The sequence below is a fragment of the Bufo gargarizans genome, chromosome 1, assembly GCF_014858855.1.
Source record: "Bufo gargarizans isolate SCDJY-AF-19 chromosome 1, ASM1485885v1, whole genome shotgun sequence".
Classification (NCBI taxonomy): Eukaryota; Metazoa; Chordata; class Amphibia; order Anura; family Bufonidae; genus Bufo; species Bufo gargarizans.
The window spans coordinates 296182196-296197810 of record NC_058080.1 but is presented as its reverse complement, the minus strand read 5'-3'; the positions used below and the strand labels follow the sequence as shown (position 1 = coordinate 296197810).

The 15615-nt window shown below is 46.8% G+C and overlaps 2 protein-coding genes across 5 annotated transcripts in view; one reads left to right on the top strand and one right to left on the bottom strand.

Moving 5' to 3' along the window:
* Positions 1-1057: 1057 nt before the first annotated feature.
* On the bottom strand, positions 1058-5408 carry LOC122945661 (heterogeneous nuclear ribonucleoprotein D-like). 2 transcript variants are annotated; one of them, XR_006391132.1, is made up of 9 exons: positions 5251-5408; positions 4781-4949; positions 4545-4706; positions 4058-4189; positions 3864-3972; positions 2508-2672; positions 2205-2296; positions 1750-1853; positions 1058-1310 (listed from the first exon to the last, which is right to left on the bottom strand). XR_006391132.1 is itself a non-coding variant. In XM_044304804.1 (8 exons), exons 1-7 carry the CDS (start codon positions 5325-5327, stop codon positions 2226-2228), a joined length of 885 nt encoding a protein of 294 aa, XP_044160739.1. In that variant the 5' UTR covers positions 5328-5408; the 3' UTR covers positions 1058-1310; positions 2205-2225. The 2 variants fall into 2 exon arrangements, 1 of the variants encoding a protein (XP_044160739.1); XM_044304804.1 differs by lacking the exon at positions 1750-1853.
* A 363-nt stretch (positions 5409-5771) lies between these two features.
* Positions 5772-15615, top strand: part of ENOPH1 (enolase-phosphatase 1) — a 51031-nt gene continuing 41187 nt past the window's right edge. The window contains exons 1-2 of one of the 3 annotated variants that reach the window (XM_044304782.1): positions 5772-5896; positions 15272-15373. In XM_044304782.1, coding sequence (XP_044160717.1) covers positions 15340-15373 — 34 coding nt within the window. In that variant the 5' untranslated portion in view covers positions 5772-5896; positions 15272-15339. Of the gene's footprint in view, positions 5949-15271; positions 15374-15615 lie in introns of all 3 variants that reach the window. The other 2 variants (XM_044304774.1, XM_044304791.1) reach the window with 2 other exon arrangements.

Here is a 15615-nt window from a genome sequence, read left to right as displayed (position 1 = left end):
ACATTGAATGTGATTGGTTGCCATGTTGCTATTTTTGAGGGGGGGCGCGGCGCATACTCTCTCCTTAATCGACAGGAGACTCATAGGCCACAAGAGGCTCCTCTGGAATTCTGGTTACAAAGGGAAGCAAATGAGCTCTTAAAGTGCTGCCTCAAATGCCAAATTTAAGGTCATTTCTTCCCAGAATTCCAGAGGAGCATCTTGCGCCCACAAGTCTCCACATGCCGATTAAGGCGAGATGTTGCCCCCGAATCCTTACTTAGACCTCTCATCCAGTTCTCTCTGCTCTGATGAGGGGCAATCACCCCAAAACAGCTGCCTGGAGATGAGGGGCTGGCTTAATAATCAGTGTCCTGTCTTAACACCTATATAAAAGGGTTGAACATTGACTTCCAGGATAGCTGCCTGACATCTGGTAGCATTACAGGCAGAGCTTGCCAAGAGCTCATTTGCTTGATAGTTAACACTTTTCAACCACATAGGATATAGTATTTATGCAGCCATGTGTGAAGTAGGGTTGTTTCAGGTATCGAATTTGATGCCCAATCGACACCAGGCTGTATAAGAGAACATGCATGTTCCCTCAGCAGCACAGGGAAAAGGAAGCAGCCTCTCCCTCCCCCCTGTGCCGCTGCCACTAATGCATACATTACAAATACAGGCAGCAAAAACAAATTGCCGGCACCCAACCTCTGACAGGGCGCTGCGATCCGTGGCAGTTAACCCCTCAGGTGCGGCAACTGCCGCTGATTGCAGCTTCCCGTCATAGAGGTCGGGTACTGGCAATGTGTTTCTGCCGCTGGCTGTTAATCATTGGTGGCGTAGTGCACCCTCCCCAGCATTAAAATCATTGGTGGCAGCTTCTGATCGGAGCCCCAGCAGTGTAATCCTGTAATACCATGGCAGCCCGGACACTACTCCTCTCCCTGCTGCTGTGTGTACTATGCACAGGGCAGCAGGTAGAGTGTGAAGTCCTATTCACCCTGATGTGTGTGTGTGTGTTTTATTCACTTTACCTGTAACATGAGATTAGAGACCGTTTACACTAACCACAGGCAAGTTTTTTAACCTTTTATTACAAATGGCAAACACTGGATGCAGTGAAAGTCACAATTTATGGTTACAAATAGTTTTACACACAAGTGGATGAACATAAAAGCACTGTATACAGATGGGGAAATAAGCCATAAAAAAAGGTGGTGGGGGGTAATATTTACAGCAAGACACCACCGTGCCTTGTACACAAGTCCTCACACATATGTGTAGATCTATCGCCAGCCTGGATGACTTGTGTTGCCAGTCCTCCGCTCCTATAAGAGAAAGAAAGGCATTACACCCCAGCAATGGTGGCAGCACTCCTTTACACAATTAATCCTCTAGTAAAATCACAGGGACATCCTCCTCTCTTGGCAAGACCTTTTACCCCCTCTAATTTCCAAGGTGTCCGCTATGAAGTGGCATTTACTTTATGTGCATGTGACCTTGCCAACATGTCACCCTCACTTTATTAAGTTCCTCTGCAGACTTCACTATTAGCTATAAAGAAAAGCAGCAAGCATTAAATCCTAGGAGGCACAACATTTAACCAAAGCCAAAATTAAGCTGTAAAAGGAGGCATCTAACTCTTTAAACTCCTGTAAAAAATTTTAATTGAACGTTAACAAAAAGACTTAGAGAAGATAAAGAAGCCAAAGTGAAGTGGTTTTCCCCTCAGTTTAATCTGGTACATGAAGTTGGAAGAGACCATACCACAGGACAGCGGTTTCTGGTGTACGCCTTGCGCTCTGCCCACAACGTGCGACCCCAGAGATAGACGTGGTCAGGGTGACACACGGCCTGCAATGAAGTTCCCGCTGGCGGGTACAAACAAGGTATAATGTCAGAGTTAGAAGACAACATTCTTCTTTACCTTTAGTTGTACCCATTTCAGTACTTTACCTGGTATTTATTTTACTAAAAAATTGCTTACTTATTCCATAGAGACTGGCATAAAGGCCAGAAATTAAAAAATGTTATCTGTATAAATTTACCAGGGAAAAACAATTAAAGGTCACGTCTTTAAGTTAAAGCTCTATAAAAGCCATACAATTTACAAAGCAAATACATTTTTATTAAAAAGGAGGCCACACACTGTTTAAGTTATCTTTATTTTAAAGTATAGCTGCCAAAATGTGTAAGCCGTCCAGAAATTCCTTCATACACACCTTATGTGAAGCTCCTAGACCTCAGTATGGCTGGTAGTTGTTCTGGTGGTTGCCACCTCCTCTTGACGCTTTTCCGTATGTACTTTGTTGACCTGCATTTAAGTAACAGCAATTTGAATAACGTTTATGGTTCCTTATGGCCCAAGTCAGCCAGAGATCACAACGGTAGGTTCACGCGTTGGATTTTTGGCATGGGTTTCAGAGCAGAAAACTGCAGGACAACTGCGCTGAAACTGCCTACCATCATTTTCAATAGGAGTTCAGCCGCCTGAGCTATCACGCTATGTATATTAACCCACTCACCACTGTAGTCTGTGTAACTTGGGTTGCTGTAACCACTATAGCTTCCGTAATAGTCATATCCGCCATAGTTACTGTAGCTAGGATCACTGTAGGCGCCGCTGCTGTAGTTTCCATATCCTTGATCATAGTAATTATTGTACCCTTGATTCCAGCTTTGTCCTTGGCCTTAAACAGAATTCACATTTAATAAATCAGCAGGTGATTTTACACATTCACTGGACAGGGCAGGCACTATAAAAAGACCACGCTAATCGAGAGGTCAGCTTTAAAGGAGTTTGCTACTTGGCTATCTTCTGCTGCATAGACTCCACAAGCGTTGGTTGTCCGGGCAGTATAGACAATGCTTCTCTGCCTTCAGTGTGCTGTCCTATATGTGCATTGCCATGTAAAATCCCTTATTCATCCAGCGCTGTCTCAACTCACACCCTGCACCTGTGGACGAACAGGGGCTTTCATGGTGCGTGCACGCCTCACTTGGAAGCAGCTACACATAGGGCGGCACACAGGCCAAATGTGTGATGTGGAGTTTGTGCAGTAGACAAGGGGGATGGAGACAGCAAGTCAGCCATCATCAGTGATGTGCTATATAGGGGATTGAAGAGATGTGTACTCCGCACACCATAAATCCACTGTGGGTGCCTGTGAGAGTTGTAGAACAGATATAAGGTTAATCCATGGCACTCCAATTCATGTGCAAATTTTCACATTTTGTTTACAGATCATCATTGTATACATCCAGAGTAAATAATTAGTATGTAGCCACATAAATCCTAGTTCCCAGACGTTTCGGCCGAATGCGACCTTCCTCGGCCTACCTTTTAGTGGCGGTGCAATAGGTATGACACTAGACATCCAGCGGCATACCTATTGCACCGCCACTAATTTCCCGCTGAGGAAGGTCACATTCGACCGAAACGTCCGGGAACTATGATTTATGTGGCTACATACTATTTACTCTGGATGTATACAATGATAATCTGTAAACAAAATAAAATGTAAAAAATTTGCACATGAATTGGAGTGCCGTGGATTAACCTTATGTCATATATAGGGGAAATGGCAGCCAAAACAACCCACCGTTTACTGGAGCAGCAGAGTGCTACTCCAATACCCCTCTAGAGCATTAGATCTCCATTAATAGGGTTGTCCGCGATTATGAAAAATATCAGAAAAGCCCTGCAATAGCCTAAAATAAGCAATGGTCTTCTACTCCCACCTTTCTCCAGCATCAATCTGTGGTGCTGCTCGTTTCCAGACTGCTGCGGTGATGTTCTGGTTAACAGCACATCATGGCTGCCGCAAATCACTGCATTGCCATTCAATATAGTATTCAAGGATCAATTCTATACCACGTACCTCCTCTGCCTCTCCCTCGTCCACCTCCGCGACCATTTGATGCCCCTCTTCCTCCTTGCTGCTGCTGTTGTCTGTAGAGTTCTTTGGGTTGTGCAACTTTGATTTCACACTAAAATAAAATAAATCCCTGTAAGTGGCCAGTTTTCAAGGGTATATGTATGTTTTAGAGAGACTTAGCATTATTCCAAACCCACCTTTCCTGAACCAATTTGGTGGTATCTGCTTTCCAAAAGCTTCTTCACTGGCTCTTCATACACATATGTAATAAAGCAAAACCCTCTCCTCTCGTTAGTTTTGGGGTCTGTTGGAAGTTCAACGCTTTCAATCTGGAAAAAGATGACAAAGGCTCAGCTACAAGTCATTATACAGAGGCAAATGGGAGATTCACCAACATCAGCGGGGTTGTCCGTCTTAACCTTTTCAGGATAGGCCATCACTTTGACTGGCAAAGGTCTGACCCCCTGGCGATCAGCTGTTCGGCAATAGTTTCAGCACCAGAAGAAGGCAGCGTTAACATTGTGGAGTGAGCTCATCACTTCCATACACATCAAGACCCCCAAAGATAGAAAACCCCTTTAATGACAATTCGTGCATGTAGATACAATAAAAGACAACCCCTTCAGGTTAAGGTCCAAGGGTATGAATCTGGAAGGTATTGGGCTTGAAAGGCAATCTACTTACGTCTCCAAAGCCTCCAAAATAATCTCTGATCTGCTCCTCCGTCGTGTCTGGGCTCAGGCCACCAACAAACACTTTCTTAGGAGGCTCCTTCCCCTTTAAGGCCTTTGCTCTTTTAGGGTCAATGAGTTTTCCATCAAGCTTGTGTTCCTTGGTCTCCAACACCTACAAAATACACATGATGAGTCCTCGCCAAGCAATCAATCATGAATAGCAGCAGCACACGCAGGAGATCTTACCCTATCCACACTTATCGCATCCTTGAAGAGGACAAAGCCAAAGCCCCGTGAGCGGCCAGTAACAGGGTCGGTCTTGATGGTGCAGTCTAAAACTTCTCCAAATCGGGAGAGGTATTCCATCAGATCCTTCTTACTGGTGTCCCAGCTCAAGCCTCCGATGAACATCTTCCTGGAAGAACAAATTCCCAGATCAGAGATAACCCATTCATTACCAGCCTCTTTACATTGATTATGTGGCCAGCCTTGGCACACATCCATAACGGCCACTGCTGACATCACAACCAATGAAAAAAGTCTGCCGAGCCGCTAATTACGCTGGCACCTGATCACCATAAACCGACGCGCAACAGCGCCCCCCGGTGGACAACTCGTGAACAGACAACATAGCTTTCCGACCAATCAGCCACCCATAGGATGCAACAGCACCCCTCCCCCCTCGTTCTCCGTCTTGATTCTAATGGCCTCCTTACCCTTCATCCTGCAGATTCTTGCTGGCGTTGATCTTCGAGCCCTCGGAGTACTGGTCCATAGGTTCCACTCCACTCATGATTCAGCTGGCCGATTACGCGCACGATAACACCAACAAGCGAACGCACGGCAGTCACCAACTGAAAAGATCAGCTCAGTGCACGCCCTCTATTTATATACTCCGAGTCGGAGCCAATGACATCGCGCGTTCCTCGTGACGTCACGTGAGGACGCTCTGTCGCTATTGGCTGTAGAGGCGGTGGAACGCACGGTGGCCGGAAGTGCTCCCAACTGTGAGCTGCGCCACCTCAGGAAGAAGGCAGACAATGGTGGCTTGTGAACAGCATGGCGAAAGGAAAATGGCGCTGGGGCCGTGTGTAAAAATCACTGACATATATTGCGCTTATGAATAACAGTATGGAGCATGACGGGCCCCACAGCCAGAATAAAGTGTGTAATAAGTGCGGCGTCATGTAGGTCCCCTCCGGTTATTATGGCGGGGCGTCCCCTCCCCCTCTTCCACTGCGGCTTCCGCCCTGTACCGAGCGGTGTGCACGAGGAAAGATGGTGCCGCTTCCCGTACCTCCCTCTGTCACTGCCATCCTGCTAGATATCGAGGGCACCACCACCCCCATCACGTTTGTGAAGGTAAAGCGGCCCGTCCTCCATTGATCCCATAGCTGTGTCTCCATTGTAACCGGTACGGTGATTTCCCCCTCAGCGCTTTTCACAATGGCTTCATGTAGTCAAAGCCAGAAGGGGACTGGGAAGGAATCAGAACCATAAAGGAAGGACTTCTCCTTCCTGCTGGATCCACTTCTGGCTTTACCTGAAAATACTGCTTCAAAAACCGCAGGTGTGTTTTCAGGCCAAGTGCCCTAAAGATCAATTTGGTCTGATGGAAATCTGGTCCACGGATCTGACAATACTTCCAGGATCTGTGGCAGACATATTCATTGGATTCTCTGAAAAGAAAGCTGGCCATACACATGCTGCCTCTGGGGCACGTTTATCAAGACCAGCGTTTTAGATGCCAGTATTTAAAAAAAGCCCTATCGCTGGCGGAGGGTCCGGCGAAGTTATAAAGAGGAACAGGCCTCTCCATAACTGTGGCAGACCCATCCACAAATGGAGTGCACATGGCCAGTGCCCATGCATTGCGGACCACTGCGGCCCGCAGCATGGGCACTGAGCCATTACTCTTGTGTGCATGAGCCCTTATACAGATAGTAGTGGATAGAGCTGATTACTTGCAGTGCTACCCACTGTGAGGTGAATGGGAGCGGTGCTACAGTAACCAGTTCCATCCACAGAACAGCTGATCAGCGGGGTGTCGGACCCCCAACAATCAGGTGGTAACAACCTTCTCTGAGTATAGGTCTTCAGTTGTAAAGGGTTTGATAACCCATTGAAGAGAAAGTCTCTGCTGTGGAGACAGAAAGTTCTGTGTCATTGCCATGACTCAGAACCAAATTCTAAGGCCTCTTTCACACGGGCGTCATGTTTTTTGCTCGGATAAGAGGCGGGTGCGTTGCGGGAAAATGCAATTTGTTTCTGCGCGAGTGCAAAACATTGTAATGCGTTTTGCACGCGCGTGAGAAAAATCTGCATGTTTGGTACCCAAACCCGAACTTCTTCACAGAAGTTTGGGTTAGGTGTTCTGTAGATTGTATTATTTTCCCTTATAACAAAATAATAGCATTCTTAATACAGAATGCAAAGTACAATAGCGCTGGAGGGGTTAAAAAATAAAATAATTTAACTCGCCTTAATCCACTTGATCGAGCAGCCCGGCTTCTCTTCTGTCTTCTTTCTTCAGGACCTTGGTAAAGGACCTGTGATGACGGCACTGTGCTCATCACATGGTCCATCACATGATCTTTTACCACAGTGATTGATGTGATGAGCGCAGTGACGTCATCACAGGTCCTTTACCCAGGTCCCGAAGACAGAAGAGAAGTCGGGCTGCGCGATCAAGCTATTATTAACCATGTTATAAGGGAAAATAATAATGATCGGGTCCCCATCCCGATCGTCTCCTAGCAACCGTGCGTGAAAATCGCACCGCATTCACACTTGCTTGCGATTTTCACGCAGTCCCATTCACTTCTATGGGGCCTGCGTTGCGTGAAAAAACGCACAATATAGAGCATGCTGCGATTTTCACACAACGCACAAGTGATGTGTGAGAATCACTGCTCGTGTGCACAGCCCCATATAAATGAATAGGTCCGGATTCAGTGCGGGTGCAATGCATTCACCTCACGCATTGCACCCACGCGGAAAACTCGCCCGTGTGAAAGGGGCCTAAGGAAATTCACAATGCATTGCTGGGTTCTGGCCACCACCCTCTTCTCCCTGGCGGTACAGACCAGGAGTGCTGGTGGTACTACTAAATTTTAGGGTTTCTGCACATGGTGAAGGTGTGAGCATGAGGGTTGACCGTTACTGCTTCTTCTCTTACTGCGCTGTTTCTGGGGAACATATCGGTCAGTTGAATAAGGCTCGGGCTACACTGCCACGTATTGTAGCGCGACTGATTATTGAACTACAACTCAGTCTACTTACACACTCGCGTTTTGTGCGGATCCGTCATGGACAGATCCGTTCAGATAACACAGCCGTCTGTGTCCGTTCAGAACGGATCCGTTTGTATTATCTTTCTTTAACATGGCCAAGACGGATCCGTCTTGAACACCATTGAAAGTCAATGGAGGACGGATCCATTTTCTATTGTGTCAGAGAAAACGAATCCGTCCCCATTGACTAACATTGTGTTTGGCTCAGTTTTATCAGACAAGCGGTGTTTTGGTGTCCGCCTCCAAAGCGGAATGGAGATGGAACGGAGGCAAACTGATGCATTCTGAGCGGATCCTTATCCGTTTTGGACCGCTTGTGAGAGTCCTGAACGGATCTCATAAACGGAAACCAAAACGCCAGTGTGAAAGTAGCCTCAGTCCAAATGAATGTATTCAGTTAAATGCAGTCTTGTGGAACGCAGCTGTAGCTCAATAGTTAGTCAATCAGTCGCCCTACAAAAAGTTGCAGCGTAGCCCAAGCCGAATGGTAAGCAGATACCTTCCTTATATGTATGGGCAGGCTAAAGGGGTTGTCCTGGCATACTCTGTCACCCAGGTCCCATTAGAATAGTACCTGTACATGATACTCATTGGCCTCTGTAACCCAACTAAGCAGTTACGCCACTCCGCACCCAGTGTCAAAGTGAGTGGCCTGGAAAACCGAATTAAAGGGGTTGTAAGGTTTGGGCGCTCCCTACCTATTATTTGCTGATGCCTCTTGCTTTCAGCGGTCCTCTCCAAGGGAAGCAGACAAGTGACACAAGGGAGTATGTAGTGTACTGTATGCGCTGACTGTCCGCTTACAGCAGATGGAAGGACCCCTCTGTTTTATGCAGCACATAGGGCTCCTTCATGGTTTTTATTGCTTTAAGACACTTTTTTTATAGAGTTTTTACGCGTGTTTGGTTACTTATTTGGCAAAATGTAGACGTTTTTACAGACATTTTTGACATCCAATATATTGTATGGAGGGGCACACAAATATCATGGGGCCCCAGACAACAAAGTGAGTGTAAAATTAAAATTATTTATTAGACAACAATAAAACCTAGGTAAGGCACATAATAATAACAGGATAAAAATAAAATAAAATAGCACCACACATAAAGTTCTGTTCAATAGAAATGAGTGGCTAGTAGGTCCCTATGGATCAGGATAGATGATGTGACACCTAATCTGGGGACACAATGCACAGGGATCCCATACGTAGGTGGATCCGGGAAAGTCACTTTAATCTGTAGCACCTGTGATATGACCCACGGACTAGCTCATGCAATATGCATATAAAAGTTGATAAGATGAAAACATGCCATCCAGACATTCTCTCTTGTAAAATGGATGTACCCAAGCCAATAGAATGCGACCATCTTTCAGCGGAGTTGTATGGTACAGACGTAATACATTACCATTTGATGATTCAGCAATAGTCAAGTGCCTGGACTGGCGCTATACATTACCGCCAGGTAGGAGGGTAATTGCCGGGTATTTTCTCTTTCTCAATCGTCCGGACTCACTATGGCGTCCCGTGGGGTCTTTCGATCCTGGCGTCCCACGTGACATGCCGGTTTTTCACGTGACTATATGCGTTCACGTGATTGCAGTCCGTAGTCAGGGGATCGTAGCTAGGAGGAATTGAAAACTTAGTTCTGCATTACCAGATGGGCCAATGCACAAGAGAATGTTTGTTGTTCCTGGGTCATCAAGAAGTACGCTATTAAAAAGCCTTCTTATGAACCAAATGCGGTACAGTCCATGACGGTATATTACTTGCTACTCCGACCAAACTATATGTGTTTCGGGGTGCCTCGCCTTCCTCAGTAGTGGTGTTTAGCAAGCAGGAAGTACAACCTATTTATACTCAATCGTGTCATTGGATGATGGGTAGATGGTCCATCTAAATCCTGGTGCGGAGTAGTTGCAAACAAAAAAAGCGTATGCTTTTTTAATGCATTTTTCATAAAATCATGAATAAAAACATAAATGAAAAATAAAATAATATGCATAGATAGCTAACAAATGGTCTTCTGCCGCATGTAGAGGTGGAGGTGCTGGAAGAGCGGTCTTCTGCCGCATGTAGAGGTGGAGGTGCTGGAAGAGCGGTCTTCTGCCGCAGGTGGAGGTGCTGGAAGAGCGGTCTTCTGCCGCATGTGGAGGTGCTGGAAGAGCGGTCTTCTGCCGCATGTAGAGGTGGAGGTGCTGGAAGAGCGGTCTTCTGCCGCATGTAGAGGTGGAGGTGCTGGAAGAGCGGTCTTCTGCCGCATGTGGAGGTGCTGGAAGAGTGGTCTTCTGCCGCATGTGGAGGTGCTGGAAGAGCGGTCTTCTGCCGCATGTAGAGGTGGAGGTGCTGGAAGAGCGGTCTTCTGCCGCATGTAGAGGTGGAGGTGCTGGAAGAGCGGTCTTCTGCCGCATGTAGAGGTGGAGGTGCTGGAAGAGCGGTCTTCTGCCGCATGTAGAGGTGGAGGTGCTGGAAGAGCGGTCTTCTGCCGCATGTAGAGGTGGAGGTGCTGGAGTCTTTTTGACATCCAATAGTAAAGCTTATGGGAAAAATGTAAAAAAAAAAAAGCACCATACCAAATGCTACTGACCCCAAAAACACTCAAACTAAAACGCTATGTATCTTGACGTCACAATATTTAAAGGGTCGCTGACTTTTCATAGCTACACAGCAGAAGTTTTGATTGGTGGGGGTTGGAGTGTTGAGGTGCTCACTGATCCCTAGAACAAGGCGAGAGAATCGCTTGCACTTATATAGCACCGACATATTCAACAGACATTATCATTGCTCAAAATTGTCCCCAGTGGAGCCCACAATCTAAGGTCCCCATCAGTATGGCTTTGGACTGTGGGAGGAAACCGGAGTACCTGGAGGAAACCCACCCAAACACAGGGAGAACATAAAAACTCCATGCAGTGCTTCAAGGTACAAGCACTAACCACTGAGCCACCATGCTGTGTATTGCACTCTCTCCCACTGAGCCACCATGCTGTGTATTGCACTCTCTCCCACTGAGCCACCATGCTGTGTATTGCACTCTCTCCCACTGAGCCACCATGCTGTGTATTGCACTCTCTCCCACTGAGCCACCATGCTGTGTATTGCACTCTCTCCCACTGAGCCACCATGCTGTGTATTGCACTCTCTCCCACTGAGTCACCATGCTGTGTATTGCACTCTCTCCCACTGAGCCACCATGCTGTGTATTGCACTCTCTCCCACTGAGCCACCATGCTGTGTATTGCACTCTCTCCCACTGAGCCACCATGCTGTGTATTGCACTCTCTCCTCACTGCCGGAGACAGGCTCAATAAAAAGTCTATGGGCCTTCTCAAATCCATCCTCTGCAGCGAGGAGAGAGATATTCAAGCACCTCTGTTTGCTAAGTCTAGCTATCACTGGGGGGTCTCGGCACTACAGGGAGTGCAGAATTATTAGGCAAATGAGTATTTTGACCACATCATCCTCTTTATGCATGTTGTCTTACTCCAAGCTGTATAGGCTCGAAAGCCTACTACCAATTAAGCATATTAGGTGATGTGCATCTCTGTAATGAGAAGGGGTGTGGTCTAATGACATCAACACCCTATATCAGGTGTGCATAATTATTTGGCAACTTCCTTTCCTTTGGCAAAATGGGTCAAAAGAAGGACTTGACAGGCTCAGAAAAGTCAAAAATAGTGAGATATCTTGCAGAGGGATGCAGCACTCTTAAAATTGCAAAGCTTCTGAAGCGTGATCATCGAACAATCAAGCGTTTCATTCAAAATAGTCAACAGGGTCGCAAGAAGCGTGTGGAAAAACCAAGGCGCAAAATAACTGCCCATGAACTGAGAAAAGTCAAGCGTGCAGCTGCCAAGATGCCACTTGCCACCAGTTTGGCCATATTTCAGAGCTGCAACATCACTGGAGTGCCCAAAAGCACAAGGTGTGCAATACTCAGAGACATGGCCAAGGTAAGAAAGGCTAAAAGACGACCACCACTGAACAAGACACACAAGCTGAAACGTCAAGACTGGGCCAAGAAATATCTCAAGACTGATTTTTCTAAGGTTTTATGGACTGATGAAATGAGAGTGAGTCTTGATGGGCCAGATGGATGGGCCCGTGGCTGGATTGGTAAAGGGCAGAGAGCTCCAGTCCGAATCAGACGCCAGCAAGGTGGAGGTGGAGTACTGGTTTGGGCTGGTATCATCAAAGATGAGCTTGTGGGGCCTTTTCGGGTTGAGGATGGAGTCAAGCTCAACTCCCAGTCCTACTGCCAGTTTCTGGAAGACACCTTCTTCAAGCAGTGGTACAGGAAGAAGTCTGCATCCTTCAAGAAAAACATGATTTTCATGCAGGCAGGACAATGCTCCATCACACACGTCCATGTACTCCACAGCGTGGCTGGCAAGAAAGGGTATAAAAGAAGAAAATCTAATGACATGGCCTCCTTGTTCACCTGATCTGAACCCCATTGAGAACCTGTGGTCCATCATCAAATGTGAGATTTACAAGGAGGGAAAACAGTACACCTCTCTGAACAGTGTCTGGGAGGCTGTGGTTGCTGCTGCACGCAATGTTGATGGTGAACAGATCAAAACACTGACAGAATCCATGGATGTCAGGCTTTTGAGTGTCCTTGCAAAGAAAGGTGGCTATATTGGTCACTGATTTTGTTTTTGTTTTGTTTTTGAATGTCAGAAATGTATATTTGTGAATGCTGAGATGTTATATTGGTTTCACTGGTAAAAATTAATAATTGAAATGGGTATATATTTGTTTTTTGTTAAGTTGCCTAATAATTATGCACAGTAATAGTCACCTGCACACACAGATATCCCCCTAAAATAGCTAAAACTAAAAACAAACTAAAAACTACTTCCAAAAATATTCAGCTTTGATATTAATGAGTTTTTTGGGTTCATCGAGAACATGGTTGTTGTTCAATAATAAAATTAATCCTCAAAAATACAACTTGCCTAATAATTCTGCACTCCCTGTAAGCCCACCACCGATTAAACTTTTGGTATGTCCCTGTGAATTATTATTTTTTTAATCCCAGTGACCCCATTGAAACTGCCCAGCAAAATGGGTTAAAACGCTTTGTGTGAATTCAGTCTAAAGCAGACAACTCCCATCAATATATAGGATGAGCCAGATAGGAGATTCTGGTCACACACTGAAATCTGTCAGTCCTATGTGCAGGAGAATCAGTCCTTTTGTAGTGCCATCTGTCCCTGAATATTGCTGAAGGCCACCCAGTGCCTTGACTAATTACTTAGGGGAACATAATACCGAGAAATACTCACAAGTAAGGAAGCTTTAGACCAGGCATCCTCAAACTGCGGCCCTCCAGCTGTTGCAAAACTACAACTCCCAGCATGCCCGAACAGCTTACAGGTATCAGGCTACAGCAGGGCATTGTGGGAGTTGTAGTTTTACAACAGCTGGAGGGCCGCAGTTTGAGGATGCCTGCTTTAGACTATGGGAGTCGAGTAAGGGCTCGTTCACACGACCAGATCCGCAAAACACGTATGGCGCCCAGTGTGCCTTCCGCAATTTGCGGAACGGAACAGGAGGCCTACTATAAAGATGCCTATTCTTGTCCGCAAAACGGATAATTTTTGCGGGGCAACGGATGCGGACAGGACAGCACATGGAGTGCTGTCTGCATCTTTTGCAGACCCATTAAAATGAATGGTTCCGTATGCGGAACTCAGAAAACGGCCTGTATACGGAACGCAAAATACGCTGGTGTGCACGAAACCTAAAGCTGTTGAAATTCCCAGTCGTCTTGTCTTTATTGCAGGATCCCAGTGATATTTACCAACTGTACAAACCTAATTGTTATATTCTGCTTTCATTGCAAATCATTAGACTGTCATTTACTTTCCCTTAGGATCCATGTAAATTGGCATGTGTGTCTTGTGTAATAATATGGTATGAGCAGGCTGATGAGCTCTATAGTGATCTGGGAGTGTCCTTTTCCCTGTCAGTTCTCCCGTAGGCTACATTCACAGTGTCAGAAATCCAGCAGAGGAACCATATCCGTGCAGACAGACTAGACTCATCACCATGGCAGCCAATGGCAGGTGGGGCAGCGGCATATGGGGAGGCTTTTTATACTCTCGGATAACCCCTTTAAATTCACTATTCTCCACACTGCTGACTTCTCAGCGGTGTACGGATTACAGACTGCATTTTTAGGAATGGGGCCATAGCGCTGAAAGTACGGGCAGGAACACACATTGCTGCTTCTGCCTGTGCCCCCCAGAGGTTTACCAAATCCTGGCATAGCACATGGGTACCCTGTAACAATGCGCTATGCCAGGATTAGTGGAGCGGGCTCCTACCTGTGCTAAGAGTCCTGCATGTCAGCTTTTAGTTTAGGAAAGCAGGCACACTCAGGAGCCCACTCGGCTAATCCTGACATAGCACATGGGTACCCTGTAACAATGCGCTATGCTAGGATTAGTGGAGCGGGCTCCTACCTGTGCTAAGAGTCCTGCATGTCGGCTTTTAGTTTAGGGAAGCAGGCACACTCAGGAGCCCACTCCGCTCAGCTAATCCTGACATAGCACATGGGTACCCTGTAACAATGCGCTATGCCAGGATTAGTGGAGCGGGCTCCTACCTGTGCTAAGAGTCCTGCATGTCAGCTTTTAGCTTAGGGAAGCAGGCACACTCAGGAGCCCACTCCGCTCAGCTAATCCTGACATAGCACATGGGTACCCTGTAACAATGCGCTATGCCAGGATTAGTGGAGCGGGCTCCTACCTGTGCTAAGAGTCCTGCATGTCAGCTTTTAGTTTAGGAAAGCAGGCACACTCAGGAGCCCGCTCAGCTAATCCTGACATAGCACATGGGTACCCTGTAACAATGCGCTATGCCAGGATTAGTGGAGCGGGCTCCTACCTGTGCTAAGAGTCCTGCATGTCAGCTTTTAGCTTAGGGAAGCAGGCACACTCAGGAGCCCGCTCAGCTAATCCTGACATAGCACATGGGTACCCTGTAACAATGCGCTATGCCAGGATTAGTGGAGCGGGCTCCTACCTGTGCTAAGAGTCCTGCATGTCAGCTTTTAGCTTAGGGAAGCAGGCACACTCAGGAGCCCACTCAGCTAATCCTGACATAGCACATGGGTACCCTGTAACAATGGGTACACATGGGTACCCTGTAACAATGCGCTATGCTAGGATTAGTGGAGCGGGCTCCTACCTGTGCTAAGAGTCCTGCATGTCAGCTTTTAGCTTAGGGAAGCAGGCACACTCAGGAGCCCACTCCGCTCAGCTAATCCAGACATAGCACATGGTTATAGGGAGCAGCATTTAGCCAACCTCGGGGGGCATAGGCAGGAGCTGCAATATAATATATAATAAGTGCACCAGTGACAGTCCTGGCAGATGCTAGAAAACTACTGTGAATGTGTGTTTTGTGGTAAATGACTTGTTTTTTTCCCCTTAGGACATCTTGTTCCCTTACATACAGGACAATGTTGAAGAATACTTGCACAAGCACTGGCACGAGGAGGAATGTCAGGAAGATGTTCGGCAGCTAAGATTACAGGTTCAATCTTACTCTTTATATGGCTGGATTCTTACCTTCCAAATGTTAAAATGCAATAAAAAGTGCATGTCTGCCATACTGCGGCCGGACCTCCGGCCCCCCTTCATTATGGTGAATGAGTCCGGAACACACCTCCGCCAGTGCGGTGGACTTGTGGTAGCACGGATCCGGCAGGCTGTCCCCGCGACAGAACAGCCTGCCGGAAAAGGCTACCGCAATTGTGAAAGTAGCCTAAATCCCAT

Excerpts from the sequence above, each read along its gene's own strand:
- LOC122945661 (XM_044304804.1), bottom strand. The coding sequence starts at position 5,327 with ATGAGTGGAGTGGAACCTATGGACCAGTACTCCGAGGGCTCGAAGATC. Across the intron at positions 4,707-4,780 it reads ATGCGATAAGTGTGGATAGG|GTGTTGGAGACCAAGGAACA; the intron begins GTAAGATCTCCT and ends TGTATTTTGTAG. Across the intron at positions 4,190-4,544 it reads ATTTTGGAGGCTTTGGAGAC|ATTGAAAGCGTTGAACTTCC; the intron begins GTAAGTAGATTG and ends ATCTTTTTCCAG.